General features: G+C 35.6%; 1 protein-coding gene and 1 long non-coding RNA gene across 2 annotated transcripts; one reads left to right on the forward strand and one right to left on the reverse strand.

The window, feature by feature from the left end:
* Positions 1-14,405: 14,405 nt before the first annotated feature.
* LOC136853943 (circumsporozoite protein-like) lies at positions 14,406-15,275 on the reverse strand. Its single transcript, XM_067129838.1, has 2 exons — positions 15,242-15,275; positions 14,406-14,998 (listed from the first exon to the last, which is right to left on the reverse strand). The coding sequence occupies exons 1-2, from the start codon at positions 15,273-15,275 to the stop codon at positions 14,406-14,408; spliced, it is 627 nt and encodes a 208-aa protein (XP_066985939.1).
* A 9,184-nt stretch (positions 15,276-24,459) lies between these two features.
* LOC136853914 (uncharacterized) lies at positions 24,460-25,927 on the forward strand. The gene is made up of 3 exons (XR_010857576.1): positions 24,460-24,640; positions 24,959-25,055; positions 25,510-25,927. It is a non-coding gene; the product is annotated as an uncharacterized lncRNA (long non-coding RNA).
* Positions 25,928-26,240: the final 313 nt, after the last annotated feature.

A 26,240-nucleotide genomic window follows, 5' to 3' on the forward strand; every position in this document is an offset into this window, starting at 1 on the left:
CATGAGTATACATATGTATATATATATATATATGTAGTGTGTGTATATATATATGTACATATATATATACATATGTATATAGTTATACTATACATACATACATACATACATACATATATATATATATATATATATATATATATATATATATATATATATATATATATATATATATATATATATATACACACACACAGCATACTAAGCACTGACATGATTAATGAGCTACCACCCCTCCCAAGTAAAATTATGCCTCATACAACTGCGACATTACAACGAAAAGGAAGTAACGCCTCCGGCGCAGTTCGTAAGTTACGCGACGCGTCCTATATGCGGAAACGCTTCCGCGCAAAACCACTCTTATGCCACCGTGACATAAGTCCCAATTCAGTTTCCAACAGCCCTTTTATCAAATGCAGTTTTCTCCATCGGAGAAAATAATAAGTCATTTTGCAGTCGCGGTTGACCTTGACATGCTTTCAGAAGATTTACAGGGTCCGTACAAAGGCGTCGACGATATTTTTAGAACAGTCCGCAAGTCCTCAAAGTCCGCAAGTCCGCGTTCGTAGCGAACCTTAGATTATGAAAGAAGGTGAGGTGATGTAAGTGGATTATGTATCGTATTGTAATTTATATGGAATAGCTTTTCGTATTGTCTATTGAGCTGTGAACTTTACTAAGATACTTATATTTTTTTTTAATCATAATTAAAACTTTTAGCCTCTGGGCACCCCTGAATTTTGTAGAATAATATATATGAATAAATATTTGAAATGAATTATTATTATTATTATTATTATTATTATTATTATTATTATTATTATTATTATTATTATTATTATTATTATTAAATAGAAACATGTAAATTTGTTGAGATATGTAAACAAAACCCTGTTTCTTCTTATATTCGAAATGAAATATTATTATTATTATTATTATTATTATTATTATTATTATTATTAATTCGAAACAAGTAAATTTGTTGAGATATGTAAACAAAACCCTGTTTCTTGTTATATTCTAAATGAAATATTATTATTATTATTATTATTATTATTATTATTATTATTATTATTATTATTATTATTATTATTATTATTATTAAACAAGCAAGTAAATTTGTCGATACAAGTAAACAAATCCCTGTTTCTTCAGAAAACTGTCCATATATGAATATAAGAAATTATAATATGATTACGCAAATAGATGAATTTCCTCGTAAATCTTGTCATGCATCTCGCAAAACCAAACAGAAGAAAAAAAAAAACAGAAAATACTCAAACGTGTCACGTATGAACATTATTATCTTTAATTATCTTTAATGATTATTTTGGGAAAGAATGTGTGCTACATGAAATTACTAGAAATTCATCTATTTTAGTCATCATATAATCATTTCTTATATTCATAATATAGACAGTTATCTGAAGAAACAGGCTTTTTTCTGTTTAATTAATAATAATAATAATAATAATAATAATAATAATAATAATAATAATAATAATAATAATAATAATAATAATAATATTTAATTTCGAATATAAATTCATATATATTATTTTACAAAATTCATTGGTACCCTGAGGCTAAAAGTTTTATTTATGTTTACATATCTCAACAAATTAATTTTTTTCTATTTAATAATAATAATATAATAATAATAATAATATTTAATTTCGGATATAAATTCATATATATTATTTTAAAAATTCATTGGATGAGGCTAAAAGTCTTATTTATGTTTACATATCTCAACAAATTAATTTTTTCTATATAATAATAATAATAATAATAATAATAATAATAATAATAATAATAATAATAATAATAATAATGATAATAATAATAATACTATTTCATTTCGAATAAAATTCACATATATTATTTTACAAAATTCATTGGTGCCCTGAGGCTAAAAGTTTTATTTATGATTAAAAAGATTTTATAGAAAAAAGTACAAAAGTCTTAGTAAACTTCAGAGGCCTGAAGACAACAAAAGGCTATTCCATATAAATTCAATGTTCTGAATCATATATGTAAGTTTGTAGATAAGATGGGTATATATGTCTGTATATATAATTGTGATTATAATACCTACATTTGTTAAGTATGCATGCAAGTATATAAAGAGGGAAATATATGTTGTGTTAATGAACATTTTGTATCTGTAATTTTGAAATATTTGCCTGTACACTCTTAGTACTATATGTACATGCATGACTTCAAATACTTAATACATGCAGTACATACATGCTCGTATTTTCAGATGTATTTATATTTATGCATGAAATAACATCCATGAGGTTGTCTGAATGAACTGCGCGTAAACGTTTGTTTTATGTGCAGTGCACACACATAAACATACATATGTACACACACACACATACACACACACACACACATATATATATATATTATATATATATATACTCTATATATATGTACATATATATATATATACTGTATACACATACTGTATATATAACATATACATATATATATCTGTATATATATATATATATATATATATATATATATATATATATATATATATATATATATATATATATATATATATATATATATATATATATATATATGTAATATAAACACATATATAATATATATATATATATATATATAAAACATATACATATATATATATATGTGTATATATATATATATATATATATATATATATATATCTGTGTATATATATACATATATATATACAGAGAGAGAGAGAGAGAGAGAGAGAGAGTGTTAGTGTGTATTTGTGTATAGATGTGTCTCTCTGTATTTATTCATACATATACTTTCGTTTCAACGCCCATTTTATTATTCTAAATCATGTTCTAAGGCGATCTTTTAAGGAGATTTTAATTTTCAGCGGAGAGATATACGATCGGAACAGACGAACTCAAGTTCCATTTTCGGGACCGTAATAGATCTTTACATCTGATTATTTAGTATAACGTATACTCTGTTTACAATTAATGACTATATAATAAGGATTAACTTATACATATACATATTTAAGCAGGCACTCGATTGCGTAACAGACATACATTTACGCACGTAAGCATACTTGAATGAGTATGTATGTATGTATGTATGTATGTATGTATGTATGTATGTATGTATGTATGTATGTATGTATGTATGAATACAAGGAAATGAGCGCAATAAAAGATAACCAAGGTTTTGGAACCTCCAGGCGAAATCTTGTTTTAATTTTTCCTTGAAAGGAAAACCTTGTATTAGCGAAGTCAAATGACAGTAATTTCGAGTTTCATTTCTTCTGTGTGTTAACATTTCGTGATAATATTATCACATACTTGCGGTGAGAAGAAAGGAACGAGTCGAGATATGCAGTGTCTCTTGGCCTTCGCCAAAAAAAAAAAAAAAAAAACTTTTCTTTTGAATTATCTAAATTTGACGTTAAGTAAGCTCTTGAGACGTGGAAGGTGCTCCTCGGCTTTCGTAAAATAATTTATGTTTTTCTGGTAATGTAATCGCAAAAAGTAAATAAGCTCCACGATTGTATCATATACTGTTTTGGGGGTTATTATGATTTATGTATATGTGATTTCATTCACTTTTTCCATTCATTATAAGACGATAACTTATTTGTTTAGTCACAGGATTATACTTTGTGTGTCTGAAATGTACTGTTGGACAAAACTATATCTCAAAAACACAAAGTTCCTTCATCATATTTTAAGTAGAAGATGCATCTTTGAACCTATTTTCTTGTAAAAAATCAGTCAAAATTATATGAATCTTAGTTGTCATGGTACTTTAGTGTCTATAACTCTTGGTTTCTATTTGATGCTAATGAAATTCGACTTCTTACCTCTATCAGCATATTAGGTGTTAAAATTGTTTCAAAAGTAATAAGATATATATATATATATATATATATATATATATATATATATATATATATTATATATGTATATATTATAATATATTTATATATATATATATATAATATTTTAATTAGGTGTTAAAATTGTTTCAAAAGTAATAAGACATATATATATATATATATATATATATATATATATATATATATATATATATATATATTATATATATATATATATATATATCTTCTTCTTCTCTTCTTCGTTTTAACGTGCTTTTTTCCCATTTTTTATATGGGGTAAGTACGATGCCTTCTTTTGAAGGACATTGATTTGGCGGTGGGGTAGGCCGTAGCCTCGATCGGCTGCCCTGCCTGACATCGCTTAGACCCCAGTAATGAATGCGACATGTATTGTACCATATCTGCAGCTCCCATTCTCCCAGCAGCAAGGAGAACTGGGCGGTTAGGTCGGCAGTTCGAGACGTGTGAGGTGTCTGTTATGTTTTTAGAAGATGTTGGAGTGGCTTTGTTTATGTGTGTGTTAGTCTGTAACACCCATTTGCTTTCAGCAAACCTATCCGTTGATTACATACGCAATCCTGGGGTGTCTACACGGATAGCAAAGTGTCCGCCTTCTCTGACCAGTCGGCTGCGGGGATTGAACCCTAGCCACAGACCTCCATGAAGTCTGAGGTTGCTGTATATATATATATATATATATATATATATATATATATATATATATATATATATATATATATATATATATATTTATATTTCAGTACTTCGTTATTTTGGTATCTCCACCATAGGATTGAATCTAAGGCAGTTAGCATAACCAATTAACCCACTCACATCTCTTCCCTGCCCCTTTAAGCTGGCTACTAGGCAGCACCTCTGACTTTTTTTATAGGTATTATTTCGGACACTGCTCCGTTGAGCTTAAGGAGAGAGAGAGAGAGAGAGAGAGAGAGAGAGAGAGAGAGAGAGAGAGAGAGAGAGAGAGAGAACTTCCTTCTTCCAGGAGGTCTAGTAACACCGGTCTGGAAACCCCGTCCTACATTACCTCATGGTCGTGGTTCATTATCTCTCTCTCTCTCTCTCTCTCTCTCTCTCTCTCTCTCTCTCTCTCTGCTTCATTTCTATTTAAACTCAATAACTATTTTTGTTTTTTTACTTTTTCCTACTAATCACTTTTTTTTTTATACTTCAACTGTCCCCTTCTTTTTGTATCCCCTTCTTTTCCGTTTTCCGTTCTTTTTCCTGTTTTCTTTCCTCTGCTTTTCTCCCTTATTCTGTTTGTTTTTCCTTCTTTATTCTTGATTTTTTGTCTTCCTTTTTATGTCCAGTCCTTTTCTTGAAGGGGAGAGAGAGAGAGAGAGAGAGAGAGAGAGAGAGAGTTTAACTGCAGTCTTTTTCTTCTTGAGAGAGAGAGAGAGAGAGAGAGAGAGAGAGAGAGAGAGAGAGAGAGAGAGAGAGAGTTTAACTGCAGTCTTTTTCTTGAAGGGGCAAGAGAGAGAGAGAGAGAGAGAGAGAGAGAGAGAGAGAGAGAGAGAGAGAGAGAGAGTTTAACTGCAGTTTTTTTTGAAGGGGAGAGAGAGAGAGAGAGAGAGAGAGAGAGAGAGAGAGAGAGAGAGAGAGAGAGAGAGAGTTTAACTGCAGTCTTTTTCTTGAAGGGGAGAGAGAGAGAGAGAGAGAGAGAGAGAGAGAGAGAGAGAGAGAGAGAGAGAGAGAGAGAGAGAGAGAGAGAGAGAGAGAGAGAGAGAGAGAATAATTTTCTTACTAAGTGTAAAGGACTTTCGACGTCAGTTATTTTCTTACTTGGGAACCAGTGTGTTATAAATTATTGTAAATATATAGTGTCGAAACAGCAAATCCCGACCCCATGGACGTTACGTACCATCCCGAATTTGATAATAAAGTACTTCTATTTTTCATACTTAAATAGGGGCCGGTGTTGAGAGGCCGACCCCTGACTGGAGGATGGCAAATTTAAATAAGAAACTCATTTCTCGTAGACTTTCGTTGTTACACACATTAAAAATTTATATTTGGATTTGCATTGCCTTTTATCAGTTTTGGGTTGATTACTTCTACCATATTTACTCAGAAGGTATAATTCAGAGAGGATAATTCGAATTGGGTCACTGGTGAGTCGGGAAGTTGGGTAAGACTCGCTGGTATGCTAGACAATAAGCCTTCCCAGGTAAAAGCTTTAGGTACGGTAGTACTTGGATTCCACCTTCTATTATGATTTCTGTGGTTCAGTTGGTAGCGCCCCTACCGTTCACTTGAAAGATCTGGGCTGGAACCTGGTGTGAGTCAGAAGTATATATACCTTTTCTTTATGTAGGTACATATGTTCTAACCTCCTTTCATTACGTACCTAACACAGAAAAGGTAGAAGTTGGTTAAATGTGACTTGTCAAGTGGGCAAGCCTCCAGCTAACGTCGGTAAATAAGCTAATTATTCTTATTGCTCCCGAATAGCGTACGATAATGAAGCCATTATTCACCTGTACGCCATCAAAGATAAGTCACCCTAAAAAAAAATAATAATAAAAAAAAAGGAATGGTTGTCATGCTTCTTCTTCATGAAAGGAGATAATGTATCTTCATTCAGATACTGGTAATTGCTAGTGTCATGATTGCCCTAATCTGTTATTTATTTTAGGTTTTCAATTAGCGTCAGTGTGCGAGATTTAACTAGTTATTGTTTATAGCTGGCTACTAACTATTGACATAATGGCCCACATCATTGAAATTTAGGTGCAATTGTCGATATACTTAAAATCCCCCGTAGGGGGGTAGTACCGTCAGTGCACCTCATGTGGTGCACTGTAGGCATTACTTAACGTTCTTTGCAGCGTGCCTTCGGCCCCTAGCTGCAACCCCTTTCGTTTCTTTTACTGTACCTCCTTTCATATTCTCTTTCTTCCATCTTACTCTCCACCCTCTCCTAACAGTTGATTCATAGTGCAACTGCGAGGTTTTCCTCCTGTTATACCTTTTAAACCTTTTACTGTCAATTTCCGTTTCAGCGCTGAATGACCTCATAGGCCCCAGTGCTGTGCCTTTGGCCCAAATTCTATATTCAATTCAATTCAGTCGATAGTAGAAATCTGTCATGCTTCCCTATATATGAGACAATCCTTTATATTCCCAAACATCAATTGTTAACACTGGTTGATATAATTCGTAATCAAATATTAATTTTTTTTGCACAAAAAATCAGATTTAGGAATCTGATGTGGATGGAAATGGGTCACAATGGGACCCGAAAAGCCGTCGGAACGTTCGAACGTAGTTACTGAGTGATTGTATTTATTAGACTGGCGTCAAACAATAACGGTTATTGCCGACGTGAGAGTCATTTGTTGAGTGCGATGACTGTTAAGAAGCAATGGACAGTTCTCTTCCCATTTTCTGTATACGGTCCATGGGAGGACACGTATATTTAATAGATAGATGAAGTTAGGGTAGATACCCTCCGGATAACCTCGCTATGTTCCGACGATATATATAATAATAATAATAATAATAATAATAATAATAATAATAATAATAATAATAATAATAATTACAGCATTTTTTGTGCTATAATTTCTTTTACTAGCAGGATGTTACTTGATTAATTATTGTTAATTTGAAGACACTAGCTGGAAGCACGATCATGGCTAAATTTAACCTTAAATGAAAAAAAAAAAAAAACTACTGAGGTTAGAGGGCTGCAATTTGGTAGGTTCGATGATTGGAGGATGGATGATTAACATATCAATTTGCAGCCCTCTAGCCTCAGCAGTTTTTAGGATCTGAGGGCGGACAGAAAAAAGAGCCGACAAAATAAAGTGCGGACGGACAGGCAAAGCCGGCACAATAGTTTTCTTTTACAGAAAACTTAAAGGATATTCTACCCAGTTTCAGTTGGATCGTAATTGAATTTCTGGAATGCTATATCGCATGCGCAAGGAATAATCCTGGAGGAGACGTTTCCTCGGAAATCTGTTTCCTGAGAGAGAGAGAGAGAGAGAGAGAGAGAGAGAGAGAGAGAGAGAGAGAGAGAGAGAGAGAGAGAGAGAGCTTCGAATTAATTCCTACCATTCTTGAATGAAAAAAGTGCTTAAATGCCCCTGAAAACTAGCTTCCTAGGTACTACGACTCTCAACTTACTATAATGAAATAAACACAGAACCTATCTTGATCAAATGCTCAGAAATGAAAGGTCGGTGGACTGCGATCTTACAAAGCACTAGCAATAACATCCTTTCCACATCAGGCACGATTTTGGCGGAAAGCCTCCTTGCGGAGCTGTCGTTTTCTGGATATCCGACCAGCAATTTAGACATTTCCCAAATTTCTTCACATTTTGAATTGAACATCCACATTTCACTTCTATAAAGGAGAGTTGGATCAACAACCATCAAGGAGAAATAGCTCGACAATTTTCTTCGTACATTCCAATTTTGACTTACATCAACGCTCGAATTCTCTTTCATTCTTCCACTGTCCATTTTAACATTAATTGCTCCACATCCATGGTTTCCATTAACCTTCATAACTCTACTCTTGGTAGCTTTTTCTCGAAACTTTCTCCACTTCAAAACTTCCAAACGCTTTCACTACTTTTTGCAGTCTTTCTTCACTGTCCCCATCAGTACGGTATCATTTACAAACATAGACCACTCCACATTCCATTGACAACACACCTCTTATTTTACAACTTTGCACCTTCTTCTCTCTGACTTCTCGTATCATTCCATTCCATGGAGACATGAAATGTCCTTGTGGAAGACCAACTTTTATACCTAACCAGTCACTATCTCGTTTTCATTATGCAACGTATACTTTGCTTCCCTCGGAGAAACTTTTAATTGCTCCCAACAATTTATCGTCTGTACCATACATCATCAAAGCTCAATCTTACAGATTGTCCTTTACTTTTAAACCGACTTCCCAAGCACACACGCAACCACATATCCCCACATATATATATATAGTATATATACATATACGCACACATAAAATATCATGTACGTATGTATGCTTACGTCGTTTCTTATAATATTAAACTGTCGGCAAGAGCAAGTTTTCTGCTCATATTTTCCTCTTAATTTACTCACCGCTTGTTAAGATTTTTCAATAGAAGCTCATCAAAAATGAAAAAAATTATATGACAAATATGAGATCATATTCTTACGAGAAAGCAGATGAATTTCATTGTTAAACCTACACACAGAATAACCAAGGAAAAGGTTGATTGAGAGAGAGAGAGAGAGAGAGAGAGAGAGAGAGAGAGAGAGAGAGAGAGAGAGAGAGGAGGAGGAGGGAGGAGGAGGAGGAGGCAAGGGTAGGTGGAGGAGGGACGGTGGGAGTCATAAGGTCAAAGCCGAGTGCAGGGGCAAGCAAGATGGCGAATGGAAGCTTCCGAAATGACTGTATTTATCAGGAGCCTTCTTGATTTATGAAGTTTTAATCGCCATGCGTCCGCGGCAACTTTCCCATCGGGGATTCCGTTCATCGCCTTCGGTGACCGAAACGACTCGACTCGACGACGAAGACAACGACGAAGGCAGCGACGAAGACAAACCCTCTATCCCATAGTTTTCTACGGCATTCTTTACCTTCTAGAAGGGCGTCACCCCTTTCCCTCTCCCCAGCTACCCCACGGCCAACCCCAGCTTCAAGTCTCCTTCAATACTATTAACCGAACTTATCACACACACACTTATATGTGTGTGTGTGTGTGTGTGTGTGTGTATGCTTGCAATGTTTCTTTTAATATCAAATTGCTGGCTAGAGCAAGTTTAACCTTACATTTTTCCTTTAATTTACTAACTCTAATAGCCAGTGGGGACTTGTGAGGACCGTACAGTAGTTGCTATTTACGTCGTTTATCAATGGTCATTTGATTTTGTCCTTTCCAAACGCCGTATCTTCTGGTAATCTCATCATTTAAAACAACAGGTTTCCATCGATTTTCTGGAATGAAGAAGAAATTTTGGGTCTTCTTAACTACTCGTTATCAGACCTCAATCTCATTCGCATTTTGCTCGGCAGTCTTGGTGTAGTTAATTTAAAGGAAATTAAACTGTTTCTTTTCCCCCATTATCTCCGAATCAATTTTCCAGGGCGACGGAAGACATAATTCTACGTGTATTTTGCAGCCATGAAGTTTTCAGTTATGCCAAAATTGTTATAAAAAGCCTTGTTTTAACATCATTGTTTAGTCTGTCGAGCTCATTGTAAATCTGTATTTTTTCTTTTTGACTGAACAGCCTAAGAAGTAAATCAAGATTAGAGGACTTTATTTATACGAACCTCTAGCAGCCTACTTGTCGTGACGTTCATGAAATCCCCTTCACTTTAAAATACTTTACCAAAAGACTCATGTTTTGATGTTTTGGGGATTTCCAAGATCCTCAGGTAATCCTGTTCGTACTTAATGAAATAATACCTTTTTTTTATATAACACGCTTAAGGAATGGAGTTCAGGGAGAGACGCTTTCACAGTATTAAAGTTCGCATAAAATTATATGCTTTAGGTGGTTATGCTTTATTAGGTACGCTTTAATTCGTCTCTTCCTTCCTTCGCAAGCTTTGTAATTTCTTTATTAGTTGAGGAAGTCGCCGGCGAAGGTTAGGGTTATACATGAAAAATGTGAATACCCTTTTTTTTTCTCTCTCTCTCTTGACTCTTCTCCCCTTCTTTTTAGATGGGGGTTTTCGGTAGTGCAAAACACTGAGTTATTCTTGCGCATAAATCTTCGGGGAATATCTTACATTTGCTTGTCTACTTATTTTATAGGATATAAATGCACCTTGCTTTGTCAGGGAGGAAATTGTGCATCACTCTCATTACTTGCAAATTTTGAAACCCACCCCCTCCTCTCTCTCTCTCTCTCTCTCTCTCTCTCTCTCTCTCTCTCTCTCTCTCTCTCTCTCTCTCTCTCTCTCTCTCTCTCTCTCTGTTACATTCCTGTCTGTGTTCATGTGTTTTCGGTTTAGATCGGAAGTCGAGGGGATAAATCAATTTACGATAACTTAAGTATTGTACAATGAGATCTTGGGGAATTTTAAAGCCACTTTTGGTTACGTGGTAATTTGAATAAAACGCCTCATTTAACTAATTGAAATTATGTCAGTGAGTCTCCGACCACATTACCAATGGTTCCGAATCCTCGAGTCATTTTGGGTATGTGAGAACTGAACATTGTGAGAAATAATACCTTAACCTCGAACGAATTTATATATATATATATATATATATATATATATATATATATATATATATATATATATATATATATATATATATATAAATGACTCAGAGCCTATCCATTTCAGTTACGTTCCCTCACAGCTCATGTGAATATCTGCGCTGTTACCAGTGGCATGTTGGCGTCGAAGATACAAATTTAAGTTACCCATTGTCTATAAAAAAAAAAAGTAGCGATGACCATGTAAGCGATTCTCTCAAGTATTAGTTTGTACCGTAACATGTAACCTTCGCAGTCTGACATTGAGCTGTGGATATACTCAGGTACAGTTTTATCAATGCTATTGTTTGCTTCGAAAAAAAAATTGGTAATACCACTGTGTGTTTTCAGAGTAAATTCAAGCTAGGAGTGAACTGAAACCCAAGACTGTGTAAGCCATGGCAAAAGCCAAGGATCAAGATAAAAGATAATTTTCTTTTCTTAAGATAGTTTTTCCTAAAATAATTAGTTTTTCTTATGATAATTAGTTTTTCTTAAGATAATTAGTTTTTCTTTAGATAAGTTTTTTTACTTTAGATAATTAGTTTTCTTTTAGATAATTGTTTTTCTTAAGATAATTAATTTTTTATGATAATTAGTGTTTCTTAAGATCATTAGTTTTTCTGAAGATCATTAATTTTTCTTAAGATAATTAGTTTTTCTTTAGATAATTGTTTTCTCTGAAGATAATTAGTTTTTCTTTAGATAATTGTTTTCTCTTAAGATAATTAGTTTTTTCATCTTGACTGGATTAAAACCAGTGGGAACTGTCGCATCAGTGATCTTGTATTTATCTCTTTTGGCCTCGTAGCACAAGTTGATTACTCGTTTAACTAACAAACTGAATGGCTAGCGTTCGATCCCTGAACTAGGGAGGAGGGACGATAAGGGCGCGTTTCCTAAAAGTCCAGTGATGCTTTTGTTGACCGAAGAAGAGAATTACACTCCTGGCCGTTAGTCGACTGTTGTTGGTTGCAGCAGAAGGTGAAAGGAGAGAGAGAGAGAGATGAGAGAGAGGTTATAAGCCAAGTCATTTATTACATTCCTTGACTTGAGTGAATGTAGCTTTTTGATGGTCTATGAACAAAGGAAAGTTGTTTTTACATTTTGTTGTATACTTATCCTTGAAATTACGATGAAAAAGTATCAACTGAACAAAATGAATATTTACATATGAAGCTAAACATAAGCAGTAAATGGATTCCTTTGTGTAGATAACATCATTGTTCTTCCAGCAAACTTAAGTGAGTCTTCCTGCCCTGCATTATCAGAGATTCACTTTAATTTTCCTTTCCGTCCGATTCAGGCCGTCTCCTACCGTCTCCTAAGTCTTTCCTGTAGTCTTTCGTTTGCTTTTTCCAAGTGTTGCCTCGTCATCTGGAGGCTTTTGAAGTCGCGGAGTAACATTTCATTCTTCGCCTCCATATTCCGTGGCTCACCCGCCAAGAGAAAATTCTTATCGTCCATGCTGCTGGCCAGCCTCGCCATCTGTTCCAGCTGGTGGTCTTTCGCTCGCAGTAAATTATTCTGCCGACTAAGCTTCGTTTCTTTCTCTTGTAGCTGACGTTGTAGGGAGCCATTTTCTTTCGACCGCTTTTCAACTTACTCTTGTAGTTCTCGAACGTTGAAATGGAGATTTTCCTTCTCAGTCTAAGGGCGGGTATTCACGATCAGGTTTACCTGTCAGTCCACCTGTCAGTTCATCGAAACTGACGTTATAACTTACGTGTGGACGATAGTTTATGGGCGGAGCCAGTCCGCTAACCAGAACGGATGAGCTGATGGAATTACCTAAAGTTCTTCCGACCGACTGACAGGTGATCGCACTTGTGGATGGGTAAGCAACGATTTTATGACAGTTCGCCGCTGGATTTCGCCTGGGAAGGTTCTAATCCTCTCGGACCAAAATATGATTAAACTATGTATTGGCCTAATTCATTTCACTGTTAGACCCTGCAGCGTTATTTGTAGACCGAGTTGGTTGAGCTTCAGACCGATCGATGGGCCGGAGTTCGATTCCCGTGATGAAGAGTTAGAGGAATTTATTTCTGGTGATAGAAATTCATTTCTCGCTATAATTTCGGATTCCACAATAAGCTGTAGGTCCCGTTGCTAAGTAACCAATTGGTTCTTAGCCACGTAAAATAAATGTAATCCTTCGGGCCAGCCCTAGGAGAGCTGTTAATCAGCTCAGTGGTCTAGTAAAACTAAGCTATACTTACTTATTTGTAGACCATTGCGAGTCCAAATCGTATAATGAAAAAAATATATATATTTCCATGTGATACAGACAATTTGGTATAGGCCTAGACCAGTGTCCTGCCTTCTTATGGAAGGTGCTCGTAGTGAAAGTAGGCTTCACGGTCCAGTTCATAAATAACTGAACCAATCCCCGTTCTAATTTAAATTTCATTAATATTGTATGGGAATAGACATCTCTCTTTAATACACAATATTTAGACCATACTCTTTTACGCCTTTCCTGTTATTAAGTGAATTGCCGCAGCAGCTAGTCTATATATCTCCACCTCCTCAAAAGCCAGGGGAGCTTCCATCTGTGCCACGTAGTGTTGCCACGACGAAGGCAAGACAAAAACTGAAGACGATGACCTCGAGTTGCCAGTCCGACTGACAGTTCTACTCCTTTCATGTGGACGCTCATCCGCCGAACGGTCGCGGGTGAACTGACAGGTAAACCTGAGCGTGAATACCCGGCCTTACAGTGGTTGAGTTCGCTTTCCAGTCCTCGGATTCGTTTCTTCTCCCATCTCTGCAGTTCCGTCTCCAGCTGACCTGCTACTTCTTTTCGAGTCAGTTGACAATTGAGCTTTGCCAACTGAGCAGTCAAGCTCACTACTCTGTTGTTCAGGATATGACTTAGCTCTTGAACAGCGGCAGCTTTCTTAGTTCAGTCGTTATTTTCTGCTCTCATCCTCGTTTTCTCATCTTCCAGCATATTTCATGCATTTTCCTGGGCCATCATCTCCCTCTGCATCAGTTGCTTTTCGTTCTCGAGCAAAAGGATCTTGTCTTCCAAGACTTGCTGTTCCGTCTTCTGCTGTGTACGACTGCATCTCCTCTTTTTCCATGTAGGTTCTTTCTCTGAAACTCCTCCTTTTCTTTTTCCAGGTCCTTTCTCTGCAACTTCTTTTCTTTTTCCAGGTCCTTTCTCTGCAACGCCTCCATTTCTTTTTCCAGGTCCTTTCTCTGCAACGCCTCCATTTCTTTTTCTAGGTCTTTTCTCTGCAACTCCTTTTCATTTTCCAGGTCTTTTCTCTTTAACTCTTTTTTCTTTTTCCAGGTCCTTTCTCTGCAACTCCTCCATTTCTTTTTCCAGGTCCTTTCTCTGCAACGCCTCCATTTCTTTTTCCAGGTCCTTTCTCTGCAACTCCTCCTTTTCTTTTTCCAGGTCCTTTCTCTGCAACTTCTCCTTTTCTTTTTCCAGGTCCTTTCTCTGCAACGCCTCCATTTCTTTTTCCAGGTCTTTTCTCTGCAACTCCTCCTTTTTTTCCCAGGTCCTTTCTCTGCAACTCCTCCTTTTCTTTTTCTTCTCTATTTTCTTGAAAAGCATTTTCCAGACAGTGAACTCTTTCAGTTAAGTCGGCATTCAGCAGCGTCAGATTCTTCCTCTCTTCTCTTTCCAGACGAACTTCTCCCTCCAATGCTTGAATTTTTCCTTTGTAATCATCATCGTCGGGTTTATGCGTCTTAATGTTGTTCAGTACGCTACCTGTTACAGTGCTAGCCAATCCAAAAACAGCCACCTGAGTCCATTTTGACGGATTCCACTGAAGTTCCACTGCACAAAGTGCACCAACAACTGCTGCTGGGCCGAGGAAAGGCAAAATAAGTTGTAGATCCCTTTCGGAGTCTGTACCGACAGAACACACGCTTCAGCTTATATTCACCACCCCCTCATATTTTTCTTTCTGTTTTTTCCAGAATTTCACAAATTTTCTCTGGAAAAATTCTAAATTTTTTCCGAATTTTGCATCACCAAATCCATAAAAATGTCAAACAACCGTTTAGACTCGTGGTTATGGCTTTCACATCATTAAACATAACTCTCAGTCCCGACTATCTTTATCACCTGCATATCATCAGAATGACTTACGAGCTGCTCTATGAGCAAGAGCCCGTGCAGGCATAAAGCCAGCTTATTTTCAAACAACAACGTGTAGACACCACACACCTGTCTCAGACCCACTGTTGTACCAAATGTTTTTTCTCTCTCTCTAAATGAGAGGGTAAAAGTTTGGGACATTTGTATATATATGTATATATATACACATACATATTTATATATATGTGTATATATATTATATATATATACATATATATACACACACACACACATATATATATATATATATATATATATATATATATATATATATATATATATATATATATATATATATATATATATATATATCGCAGAAATATTGTTTGCTTCTGATTCAGAATCTGATTATGATATAGATAACCTGATCTGGTGGAAAGTGAGGATAATGATGCTAATTATGATACCCCTACAACAGACTCTTGCGTTGATGTTGTTGTGCCATACACATGGATCGAAGTTTAATTAAATGTTAATAATCCTAAGTAGGAGGATAATACAGCTTATACAGACTCATGAGGTTAGGTTTAGAAATCTTGACTCCTAAGGTAATATATGATCTCGTAGCAAAAGAATCAAATATTTCTAGGAAGACCAAGGTATCACCAGTGGACAGATTTAAGCTCCATGGGTATACAGGCTCTTGTTGCAGTTGAAATGGGTTTAGTTCACAAACATGCCCTTAAAAGTTCTGTAAAAATAACTTCATATTGGATACGCCAGGTTTCAGAGCAGTATTTGCTAGGGATAGGTATCAGATTGGTGGTTTAGCGAAAGGATGGTTAATATTACTAATAAAGATACCTATATCTTGTACATGCATTAAAATATATAACATTTACAGTGCACAAGAAGTATAGTTGCAAATATGGAACAGTGTATCATACATTATACATTACTAAAAGAATTACTTGTGCCACTAACAAATCTCAGCAACTAACGAATTTTCAAGTTTAATTTCTTACTTTTACCAACTTTAATAATTTTTATACACACGAGGTGTTACTTGCAAGAGGAAATAAAGTTGTCCTCAAAATATAGGGCTTAAAGATTGTAATGTTATTCAACTGAAAGCATTTCCAAATGGGCAATTTAGTGGGAATGAGAGTCAAATTCCGCAGCGAAAGGGCTAATAATCAGTCAAATGTAAACATCACAAAGCGGTAACTTTAATAAGGAAGTCCGTCACCTTACTTTAACATCATTCGTAATGTAGACTATTGACGCTCTTTCCACGTATAAGCATGATCTCTTCTTTGTCCTGTTCCTGCAGTTATTTTGACCAGTGTTCCACCGAGCTGAGGTAGAAAATCATCTACTTCTAGGTGATCTCGAAATACCTCTCGATCATCCTCCGATTACAATGGGAACCGTGCCAATGAGGAACCCTTTAAGACTACTACTAATACTGAAATTTCTGTTTAATTCCTCCGTCTGCCAAGCTTTGGAATTTATATATTTAATCCTTGACTGGCTTTAAATGTTTTATATTTTAAACCACCAGAATTATGACCACCTTTCTTCTCCCTTTCCAACCCTTATAGTATTCGTTTTAGTATTTGTTTTTCTCATTTGTCATTGTTTTCCACCTCAGCTGGGTGTGAACATTAGGTTGTGCTTAACTGCAATACAAGTTTTTCTTTGGCCTAAGTTCAAACTTCATCTATTCTCCACTGATACACATATAAGTATATATAGTTATAAACCCCTACTGGGTTCATCAGGTTCTTTGAATAAAGATCGCGGCTGAGAAAACTCGGCAGCATACAAAGGGGGAAGGAGCCAAGTAATACCAAGGAGACCTCAAAACTGTTTTATTTTTCACAAAATTAACAGTTTTTATGTACAGTATTTTTAAACAAGTCTGCACCCTTTACATTTTGCACCTTTTACATTTTACATAAATTCTTAAAACTACAGTCATCAGACAAAAACATTAAGTATAACTAACAAAAGGAAAGACAGCATTACCTTGCCAATAAGTCAATAACAATAGTCATTAACAAAAACCAATAGACATCGCAGACTGAGGAAACAATTACGTAAAACTACAATCGGTAAACCTGAAAGAATTAAAGCACTATATTAAAAAGGACCTTATTACAATTAAACAGTTCAGTTACCTGAACACCTTTTAAACACTTTCATTAAGTAGTTCTTAAATAAAAAACTTCCACAGTAACCAAAACAAGCAACTGCTTTTAACTATTACACAAAATAACTATTACAAAAGAACAAAACCTAGTCGAATATACTTCACATGGACAAAAGAGAACCATAAACTATAATAGAGAACCATAAACTATAATACCATAAACTATTTTAAACTTAAAACGACAAGGTTAACAGAACTAACAAAACCCAACGAAAACAAACCATAAACTATAATACCATAAAATTTATTAAAATTAAAACAAGGTTAACAGAACTAACAAAACCCCACGAAAACAATATAATCTCCCGAGTACAGAAAAAAAAAAACTATGATCGCAGACCCTCTGCATTAAATAGTACAGGGCAGTCCAAGCACTCGGGAAAACGTGACACAGCAGAAACAGACATACAGGTAATCACCACCTGCAAATACACGCAACAGCCGGAACTGCACTTGCAATTGCAGATGAAACTACACCATAGCCGAAGCTGCAAATCAGGAGCCGTAATTCTCTTGAAGCAATCGATGCTGCTATCCCCAGGTGAAACTGGCTCTGCTGAACATAACTCATGTTTCATCCTGCTGGTCCTGAATCCCGAAACACACAACCGTTACGGACTCCCAAATCTGTTGCAAAAGTCTCCCATGCTGATTAGTAGTGATCGGGTCTACATAGCTTTACTGACTGACTGTAGTCAGAGGCGGACGGTCGGTCGTCACTTCACCCACACCAGTAAGCGAGAGGTGAAATGACCCTCTGTGGGAAACAACTGGAAAACAACCGTTCCGGTCGTCCCAGGAAAGACAACAAATGAACGAGGTGGAAAAGACCCTTACAATATCTATCTATTTATCTATCTATCTATATATGTATGTATATATATATATATATATATATATATATATATATATATATATATATATATATATATATATATATATATATATATATATATATATATACACAGTATATCTATCTCCGTAAATATACACACACACTGTGCAAATATAAATACATATACATACATTATATATATATATATATATATATATATATATATATATGTGTGTGTGTATATATATATATATATATATATATATATATATATATATATATACTATATATATCCGTAAGTATACAAACACACTGTACAAAATATGTATATATATCCTAAGTACACACACACATATATATGCATATATATATATATATATATATATATATATATATATATATATATATATATATATAAAACTGTTTCAGAAATACAAACAAAACAACGGTCACTACCACTAGCTTACATTATGAAAGTTTCTAATCGCTCTAAACAATTTATCTTCTCTACCATATACTCTCAACTCCCTCTTCGTTGCGTTCAGACGATGGCTGAGGAGGACCTTTTAGAAACAGTATCTTCAACAGGGGAACACTTTCACAGCACTGATGTGAATAAAGTGAAAGCGAGAATTGTATTCGGTTCTATAAAAGCCAAAGCCTCGTCATCACAAGAGGCCGCGAGAATTGTGATTGCGACAGAATATTCTTCTTTACAAGGTGAGGCGTTGGTTGGACTGCCAGCAACATCAAGTTTACCACGAAGTATTCTTCTGTGGCGACAGCAGACTAATAGTGCTCCCCCTATTCCTTCAGAAAGATATGGGTTTGATATCGCCCTATTGTAATGCAAATTTGAATCAAAGGAACCATTTTTACAATGTGATACTGGTGAAGAAGATGAGGAAAGAATGCTGGATGAGCTTGTTAAAAATTCGTGATTGGGCTGGCGATGGCACGTTTAAAGTTTGTCCATCCAGTTATATACAATCAGCATTCAAATAGGTAATTTGAATGTACCTCGTGTTTTCGCATTGTTACCCAACAAGCGGCAAGCAAATTATGAAAGGGTGTTTTCTCAGTTAGTTACTCTTCACCCTGATATTCAGCCTAAAAGGCATGTGATGGCCTTCGAAAAAGCCCCCTTGGGTAGCCTTATTTCAAGATTTCTTGACATACAGGTAACTGGTTGTTTATTTGATTTTTATCAAAACCTCTGCCAAAAACTTGTCCTAAAGTCACAAAACAGATGAAGTATTTCGTCTAAAGATAAAGTGCTTTACAGCACTTGCCTTTTTTTTACCAGTGACTGATGTTACTGTTGCATACGAAAAACTGTCCGACGACAATAGTCTGCCACAAAACTTTGTGTCGTATTTTGAAGTGACTTCCATAGGACCCGAAAGAGGGAGAGACGCTAGAAGACGTCGTCTGGCTCCAATATTTCCAAATACGGAATATTTCTGAGAGGACTTTAACTGGCATGACTAGAACTAATAATATCCTCGAAGGTTTTCAAAATGCCTCACAAACAAAATTACAGTTTCATGCCAACATCCGAATATCTGGGAATTAATAAATACGCTAAAGTTGGAGGCGCTTTTGGCGCAGAAAAAGAAAATTGATTTGGAACGGAGAGTGCAAATATCTTCAAAACAGGTTTACAAAGAGTGCAAACAAGCGACTGATAACTTTACTTGAAAAGTAAGTATGATCCTTGCCAGAAAATGTCTTTCTTAAAAGCTGTGGCATATAATCTGCACTAGGTTTCAGTTTTAGTAAAATCTTTTTATATTGGCAGTCTTTAATCATTTTAGTTTTCATTGTTCCCCAAAAATAGTTTTTCTTTTAGTATATCTTTTATTCTTACTTGAATTTTTTCAAAATTAAATCGTTTCACTTTATACCTGTTATGAGTTGTCCTATATATCAATTGTCCTGGATACCAGTTTTCCAGGTATGAGTTGTCCGATATGAGTCTTCTTAGTATCAGTTGCCTGGCACGTCAGTAATTACGCCTCCTAATACTCATTCCATCGACCCAGAACTATTCACTTCAAACAGCGTCTCTCCCTTTGTATCCTTCAATCTTTCTCTCTGCATTTATTTCTCTGTAGAGCAACTTATATTATTACGAAGAGAGAGAGAGAGAGAGAGAGAGAGAGAGGAAAGGTGCAAAGGAGGATATCTTGCCCTGTACGAATATGTTTGCCTGTTTAATTTCGCATTTTGATATAATTGTTTCCCGAATTTTCTAGATAAAAATTAAAATTGGTCGTGCTTCTGATTATTTTAATATATTCTGCTAAAAAAAAAACATAAACAATGTTTTATTTGGCTCACAAAACATGGAATGCAATATTCCCGTTCGGAAAAAAGCGGACAAAAATAAACGCCGTCAGTGCTGGGCCTTTGGAGCTCAAATCCCGCCTCGTCCCGTCGGGGCATCTCATGCCAACCACAATCCCAGGCTCGAAGACGCAGAGGGGAATGGTTGGGTGTCCGTAACAAGCACTCAACGACGCCAACTACCAATTAGGCGAGCAATTATATCTTCAAAGCGTTTTTGTCTAGTTTAATCACTGTTATGGGGCGATTTCACAGTGTCTTCCGGACTTGGAGGAGGTATGGGTTTAACTATTTAATGGTAATGCTTAATATCACATCGTGATCTTCGGGTCAACCTTTTATAAATAGCAGAATGCGATGAGACCCGGGATAAAGCTCTGCTCCAAGCCCCGGGGGAGCTTTTTTATTTTAATTTTATTTTAGAAGAGTTCGTCCTTAGATCGTTTTTTAAAAATTAAAGAAAAAAAAATAAGACAAATTACATATTTTTCTGACGTGAGTTATTCGATAGTCGTTTCGTTTTTATTTTTTTTTTTTACAGATGCGCTTACGATCAGATACCTAAGGGAATCAAATTAAGTACGTAAAAACAACAGTCCAAGGATTTTATTATCATAAAACAAAAAGCAGGAAAGAAGACGAGAAACCTACAGATAAAAGTTTATCTTCAATAATCTCCCTTTCTTTTAATAATATAATCGTCCTCTCAAATGACAAAAAAAAAAAAAAAAATTCAAAGGAAGAAAAAATCCTTTTCCAGCCATTTGTTCATTCAGTTATCTGAAGTCTCGCGTCTCTCTTAAAACGGAAAAATGTATGCGGGTGATTTAAATTTCGTACATTTTCTTTTCGATTTCACTTCACGAAATGCCAAATTTTCTTGCACCCACAATTATTATAGTAATTTAATTAAGCGTTGATAAGACCCCCTTGAATTACGAGAGATAAAACAAGGATACCTATATAAAACAAAGTCCAAATAAAGCCCAACTTAAATTTCGCAGTAGAACAAAGACCAGTTTTATCATTACGGAGTATTGTGTATCTAATAATTATTTTTTTATTGTTGTTAACTTTTCTCATACAAAGAAAGAACCGTATGCCATGTGATGAACCCGCGTGCTCAACCTAAAACATAAATGAAATATTTTTTGAAGCCTTAATAACGTCATGGAAAGAAATATGTCGTTGTAAATACTCGGAGATATACCAAGGATGTCTTATTATCTTCTGCTGGTATTTATACCTATATATCTTTTTGCAGCGAGGAGAAAATAAGAGCCATAAGTTGACGGAGAAACCTCGTATTATATAAACGGGTATGACATACATCAGGAGCAGGTAGGTGACGTCACGAGGCGTTCTGTTCAAAAACAATAGAGAAACAAGGAGTCTAAATAGGCTTCGGCATCTCTCTCTCTCTCTCTCTCTCTCTCTCTCTCTCTCTCTCTCTCTCTCTCTCTCTCTACCAATGGACATGACAGTTAAGTAAAAAAAAATGAGAATAATAACAAAATTCGAAGAATGAAAATGAGACACGGATGAATTTAGCAACTGCTAATCACCCCTAAAACCTAACTGCCTTTAGCGCTAATCTTCACAATTTAATTCCTTTTTTGTCGTTTGACGTAAGAAGGCGTCGCCGTGTTGATGTCCAGAGATGCGATGTATGTGCGTCCTTCTTGCCCCCATTAAGGAAAGAAGGGTCATCTGTCGTCTGCCATGAGACATCGCATTACGGGAGAAAAATGATATAAGAAAGTCACTGCGAGCATGCACTCTAATGTAGCGAAATGTCCATAATTCCTCGGCGGAGGCTGTCACTGTAAACAGTCTGATATTAGTCGACTCGGGGCGACCTGGCGCTAAAAGATGGTCTGTTCGCCATTAGTATTATTAAGCGAGCCTAACCACAGAGTAAACTCTCTTTGAGAAGAGAGTGTAAAGAGGATTATGGGTTAAAAGGTGGATAATAGAGGATAATAACAGAGGGCACGGCGGAGGATAACGTAGTGCGGGTCAACCATTCAAATATTGACGGATAAATACCCCGACGAGATCCGTACTGGAAAAAAAAACAAAAAACGGGGTATCTACTCTTGACTGGTTCCCGTCACTGTAGGGCGAAAAAGGGGTGATGGAGAGATCGCTGCAGATCTTCATTTTGGGGAGTTGTTAGTAGTGGATATGTGGGATTCCTAAGGGTGGGCTTCTGAGCAGATCTTTATTTTGGGGAGTTGTTAGGTTAGGTTAGGTTAGGTTAGGTTGGGTTAGGTTGACACACACACATATACATACTGTATGTGAAGACTTATTTCAATGCATACATACATAAACACATTATATATATGTGTGTGTGTGCATGTGTTTGTGTTTACCCACACATACACACACACACACACACACACAGAGCGAGAGAAACTTGCTACATGGGTCTAAGTAAGTATACCTTAGTTTAACCACACCACTGAGCTGATTAACAGCTCTCCTATGGCTGGCCCGAAGGATTAGATTTATTTTACGTGACTAAGAACCAATTGGTTACCTAGCAACGGGACCTACAGCTTATTGTGGAATCCGAGCCACATTATAGCGAGAAATGAATTTCTATCACCAGAAATAAATTCCGCTCATTCTTCATCGGCCGCTCGGAGATTCGAACTCGAGGCCAGCAGAGTGCCAGCTGAGAACGGAACCCACTCTCCCAACGAGGAACTACAAGGGAGTTGTTAGTAGTGGATATGTGGGATTCCTAAGGGTGGGCTTCTGAGTACACTACTAAATAATAACGTAGCGGACGATAATGATGATACCGATATTTACGATGACGATAACGATGCTGAAACGACCATGACGAGATATTTCTGATAATGATATCGCCCATGACGTTAAAAGGCCAAAATTAGACTTGCATGTAGATTATAGCCGAAAATAAATTGTTGCATATCGGGCCTCTTGAATTATGGTGATTGTATGGTGAAGTTTATCAGCCAGGGTTCGAAAAAAATCGTGAAATATTAGTTCTCTTATGGAAACGTACTCAATACTTAGATTAAAGCCGAGAAAAATTTACAGAGGCTAGTTTGCCCTCAATATTTTTCCATAGACAACGTGGTATACATTTGATTGCAAGTGGACATGTTAATCTATCTATAGACGAGCTCCCTATCCAATAAAACGCATTTGAAATAATATATTCGAATTTTCGTCCTTCAAACTAACGTTCTATAATGACTATTAGTTACTGGGTATTGGGCATAGAAAAGAAGATTCTTCAAAACAATACACTAACAAAAGTGAAATTTTTCGTTCAGTGGTAGCCTTTAAAAACTTAACCTCCGAATCGAAACAGCACCTCTATGCCATCAAAACACAGAATACGCCGAAGCTGTTATAATTAAGCTCATTTGACATGAGAACATTTTAATTTAATATTGATAAATATTGCTAGAGAAAGCTGCCGCTGATTCTGAGAACTGCCATCGTTTGTCGATAATATTCTTATAAACTGTTATAGCACTGAACATTTGGTGAAAGTTTGTAACAAATAAACATACATACATGTATGTATGTATCCTTTGTCATCCCCTACGGCTATGCTAGAAATAAAATATAAAAAAAAACACAAAACTAAAAGCAACAAGATTGCATAATTTTCATTCTTGCCGCTAGGTGAAAGTGACAGTTTCGAGGAAAAAAAAAAAACTTAAAAATAACAGGAAGATTGTATAGTTCTCATTCTTGCCGCTGGGTGCAATGGCAAGTTTCGAAGAGGCATTTTAACGTTTTCAAGAAACTGTTGAAATCTTACTTGTCCAGACTTCCAGGATCCCTGGTTTACAGATTTCCGAGGTTTAATTTTTTGAGGGGGTATATTCGAACGCAAACGCCGATTACGATTTGGCGATTGATTGGTTTGTGCGTCTTTTTCAGTGTTATTATTTTTATGGTTTTGTATATTAGGACATTTCGTTTTTAATTAGTTATCGCGGTATTCGAATGGAGTTTGGTAAGCTGCGTGTTCAGTATGCTGTTGGTGCCATCATCTAAGGTAAGTGTGTAGAATTTCAGTAAAAATAGTTTAGTAATACTAGCAATCCAGAACTTAACCTTCGAAGGTTTTGGCATTAAATATAATTTTTACATTAACTTTTCTTCGGCGTTTTAATTGTTAATGCTTTAATATTGGGTTGCTAAATTTTTCTAACTGCACAAACTTAATTAAATCTAATCCTACTTCCATAGATATTGCGTAATGTAAATGCTTAAATGTTTTAACTTCGTATTTACTTTTACTTCATTATTTCATTTCTGTTAATGCCTGATTGTTTCCCAAATTAAGGTGTAATCATTACTTTTTAATTTTCAGGTTGAGCTTTCATTGGAATTGTGCTCTGATGTCCTGGTTTCTCAAGATGTTGCTTCTACGCGTCTCAAATAGGTAGTAAAGAAGATAGGAGCAAATGGTGAGTTTACATAGTATAAGTTTCTTAGTTTTCAAAACTAAGGAAGCCTCCATCCCTGAAGGGGCTGGAGCCCCTGAAGGGGTGGAGGTTTTAAACCCTCGAACTTCTTATGGCAGGTCGGAAGACCTGTCATAAAAGTTCTTGGGTCTTTTCTTTTTTTTTCTCTCCAGTTAACTAGTTAATCAGTTTTAAGTCCTTAAATAGCCTAAAGTACTTTGGATATGGTTTTAATTTAATCATAAAGCAATTAAATCAGATTTAGTCTTCAGCATTGTTTAAGATTGCTTGCTCCTTTTAAGTTCTCTAACGTAAATATAATGAAGTAGGCTCTTGTGTTAAGTTTTAGAGAATGCTTTAATGTAACTTATTCCACTATTGTTAGAATTCACTTGCGCTAGGCTTAGGTTTTAATCACCATTTGTCTTCCAGTCTTTGACTCTTCTAATTATTGCAGGTTAATCATTAGGTTGGGAACTCTGAAGTGACTTCTAAAACAGTTGGTGGTTTTTACTCAGTGCTTTTGTACCTTGATGCTCCGGTGGTTTCTATATCCCGAAAAGTAGTACTACAGTTTTCACATTTAATGACGTCTCGAAAGTACCCTGTGGATTTGAAGGAAGGGAAGATCTTGCCTGTGATGAATTAACAACTAGAAGGTATCATTCTCAAAAGTTCACCGCTTTGACGATTTGGAGGAAGTGGATTGTGGTACCTCGAAACTACTGAACTGATTTAATTTGGATATCCCATGAGGATTCGCATATTACACTTTTTTGCAAACTTGGAAGGTAACGGACAATCAGGTTATTTGGAATTTACTTTGGTTTTTAAGGTGTTAGTTGAATCTTAATAAAATAAAATTGTGTATTTAATACTGGTATTTTCCTTTGAGAGTTATCAAGAGCGTGTTACTTGGTTCGACTTAGTTCTAATATCTAATTAGAATTTAGAGGATATAAACAAATATACATGAAAAATTATGGTGATAAATGAAAAAGGGCAACAGCTATGCAAATTACTTCTTTATGAGAGTGAAATATTACAAACTGGAGTGTCTTTGGAGCACAATGTTTTCGGACATAAAGAAAACCAAAATTGACAAAATGTATTTCTACTAGTTGTGGGATTTGTCTAAGTAACTTTATTTCTCTAATAGAATATTAAAACTTAAATAATGATAGCTTT

The sequence above is a fragment of the Macrobrachium rosenbergii genome, chromosome 28 (assembly GCF_040412425.1).
Source record: "Macrobrachium rosenbergii isolate ZJJX-2024 chromosome 28, ASM4041242v1, whole genome shotgun sequence".
In the NCBI taxonomy this organism is placed as follows: Eukaryota; Metazoa; Arthropoda; class Malacostraca; order Decapoda; family Palaemonidae; genus Macrobrachium; species Macrobrachium rosenbergii.

Excerpts from the sequence above, each read along its gene's own strand:
- LOC136853943 (XM_067129838.1), bottom strand. The coding sequence starts at position 15,275 with ATGCCTGCACGGGCTCTTGCTCATAGAGCAGCTC. Across the intron at positions 14,999-15,241 it reads TCTTGCTCATAGAGCAGCTC|ACTCCGAAAGGGATCTACAA; the intron begins GTAAGTCATTCT and ends CTGTCGGTACAG.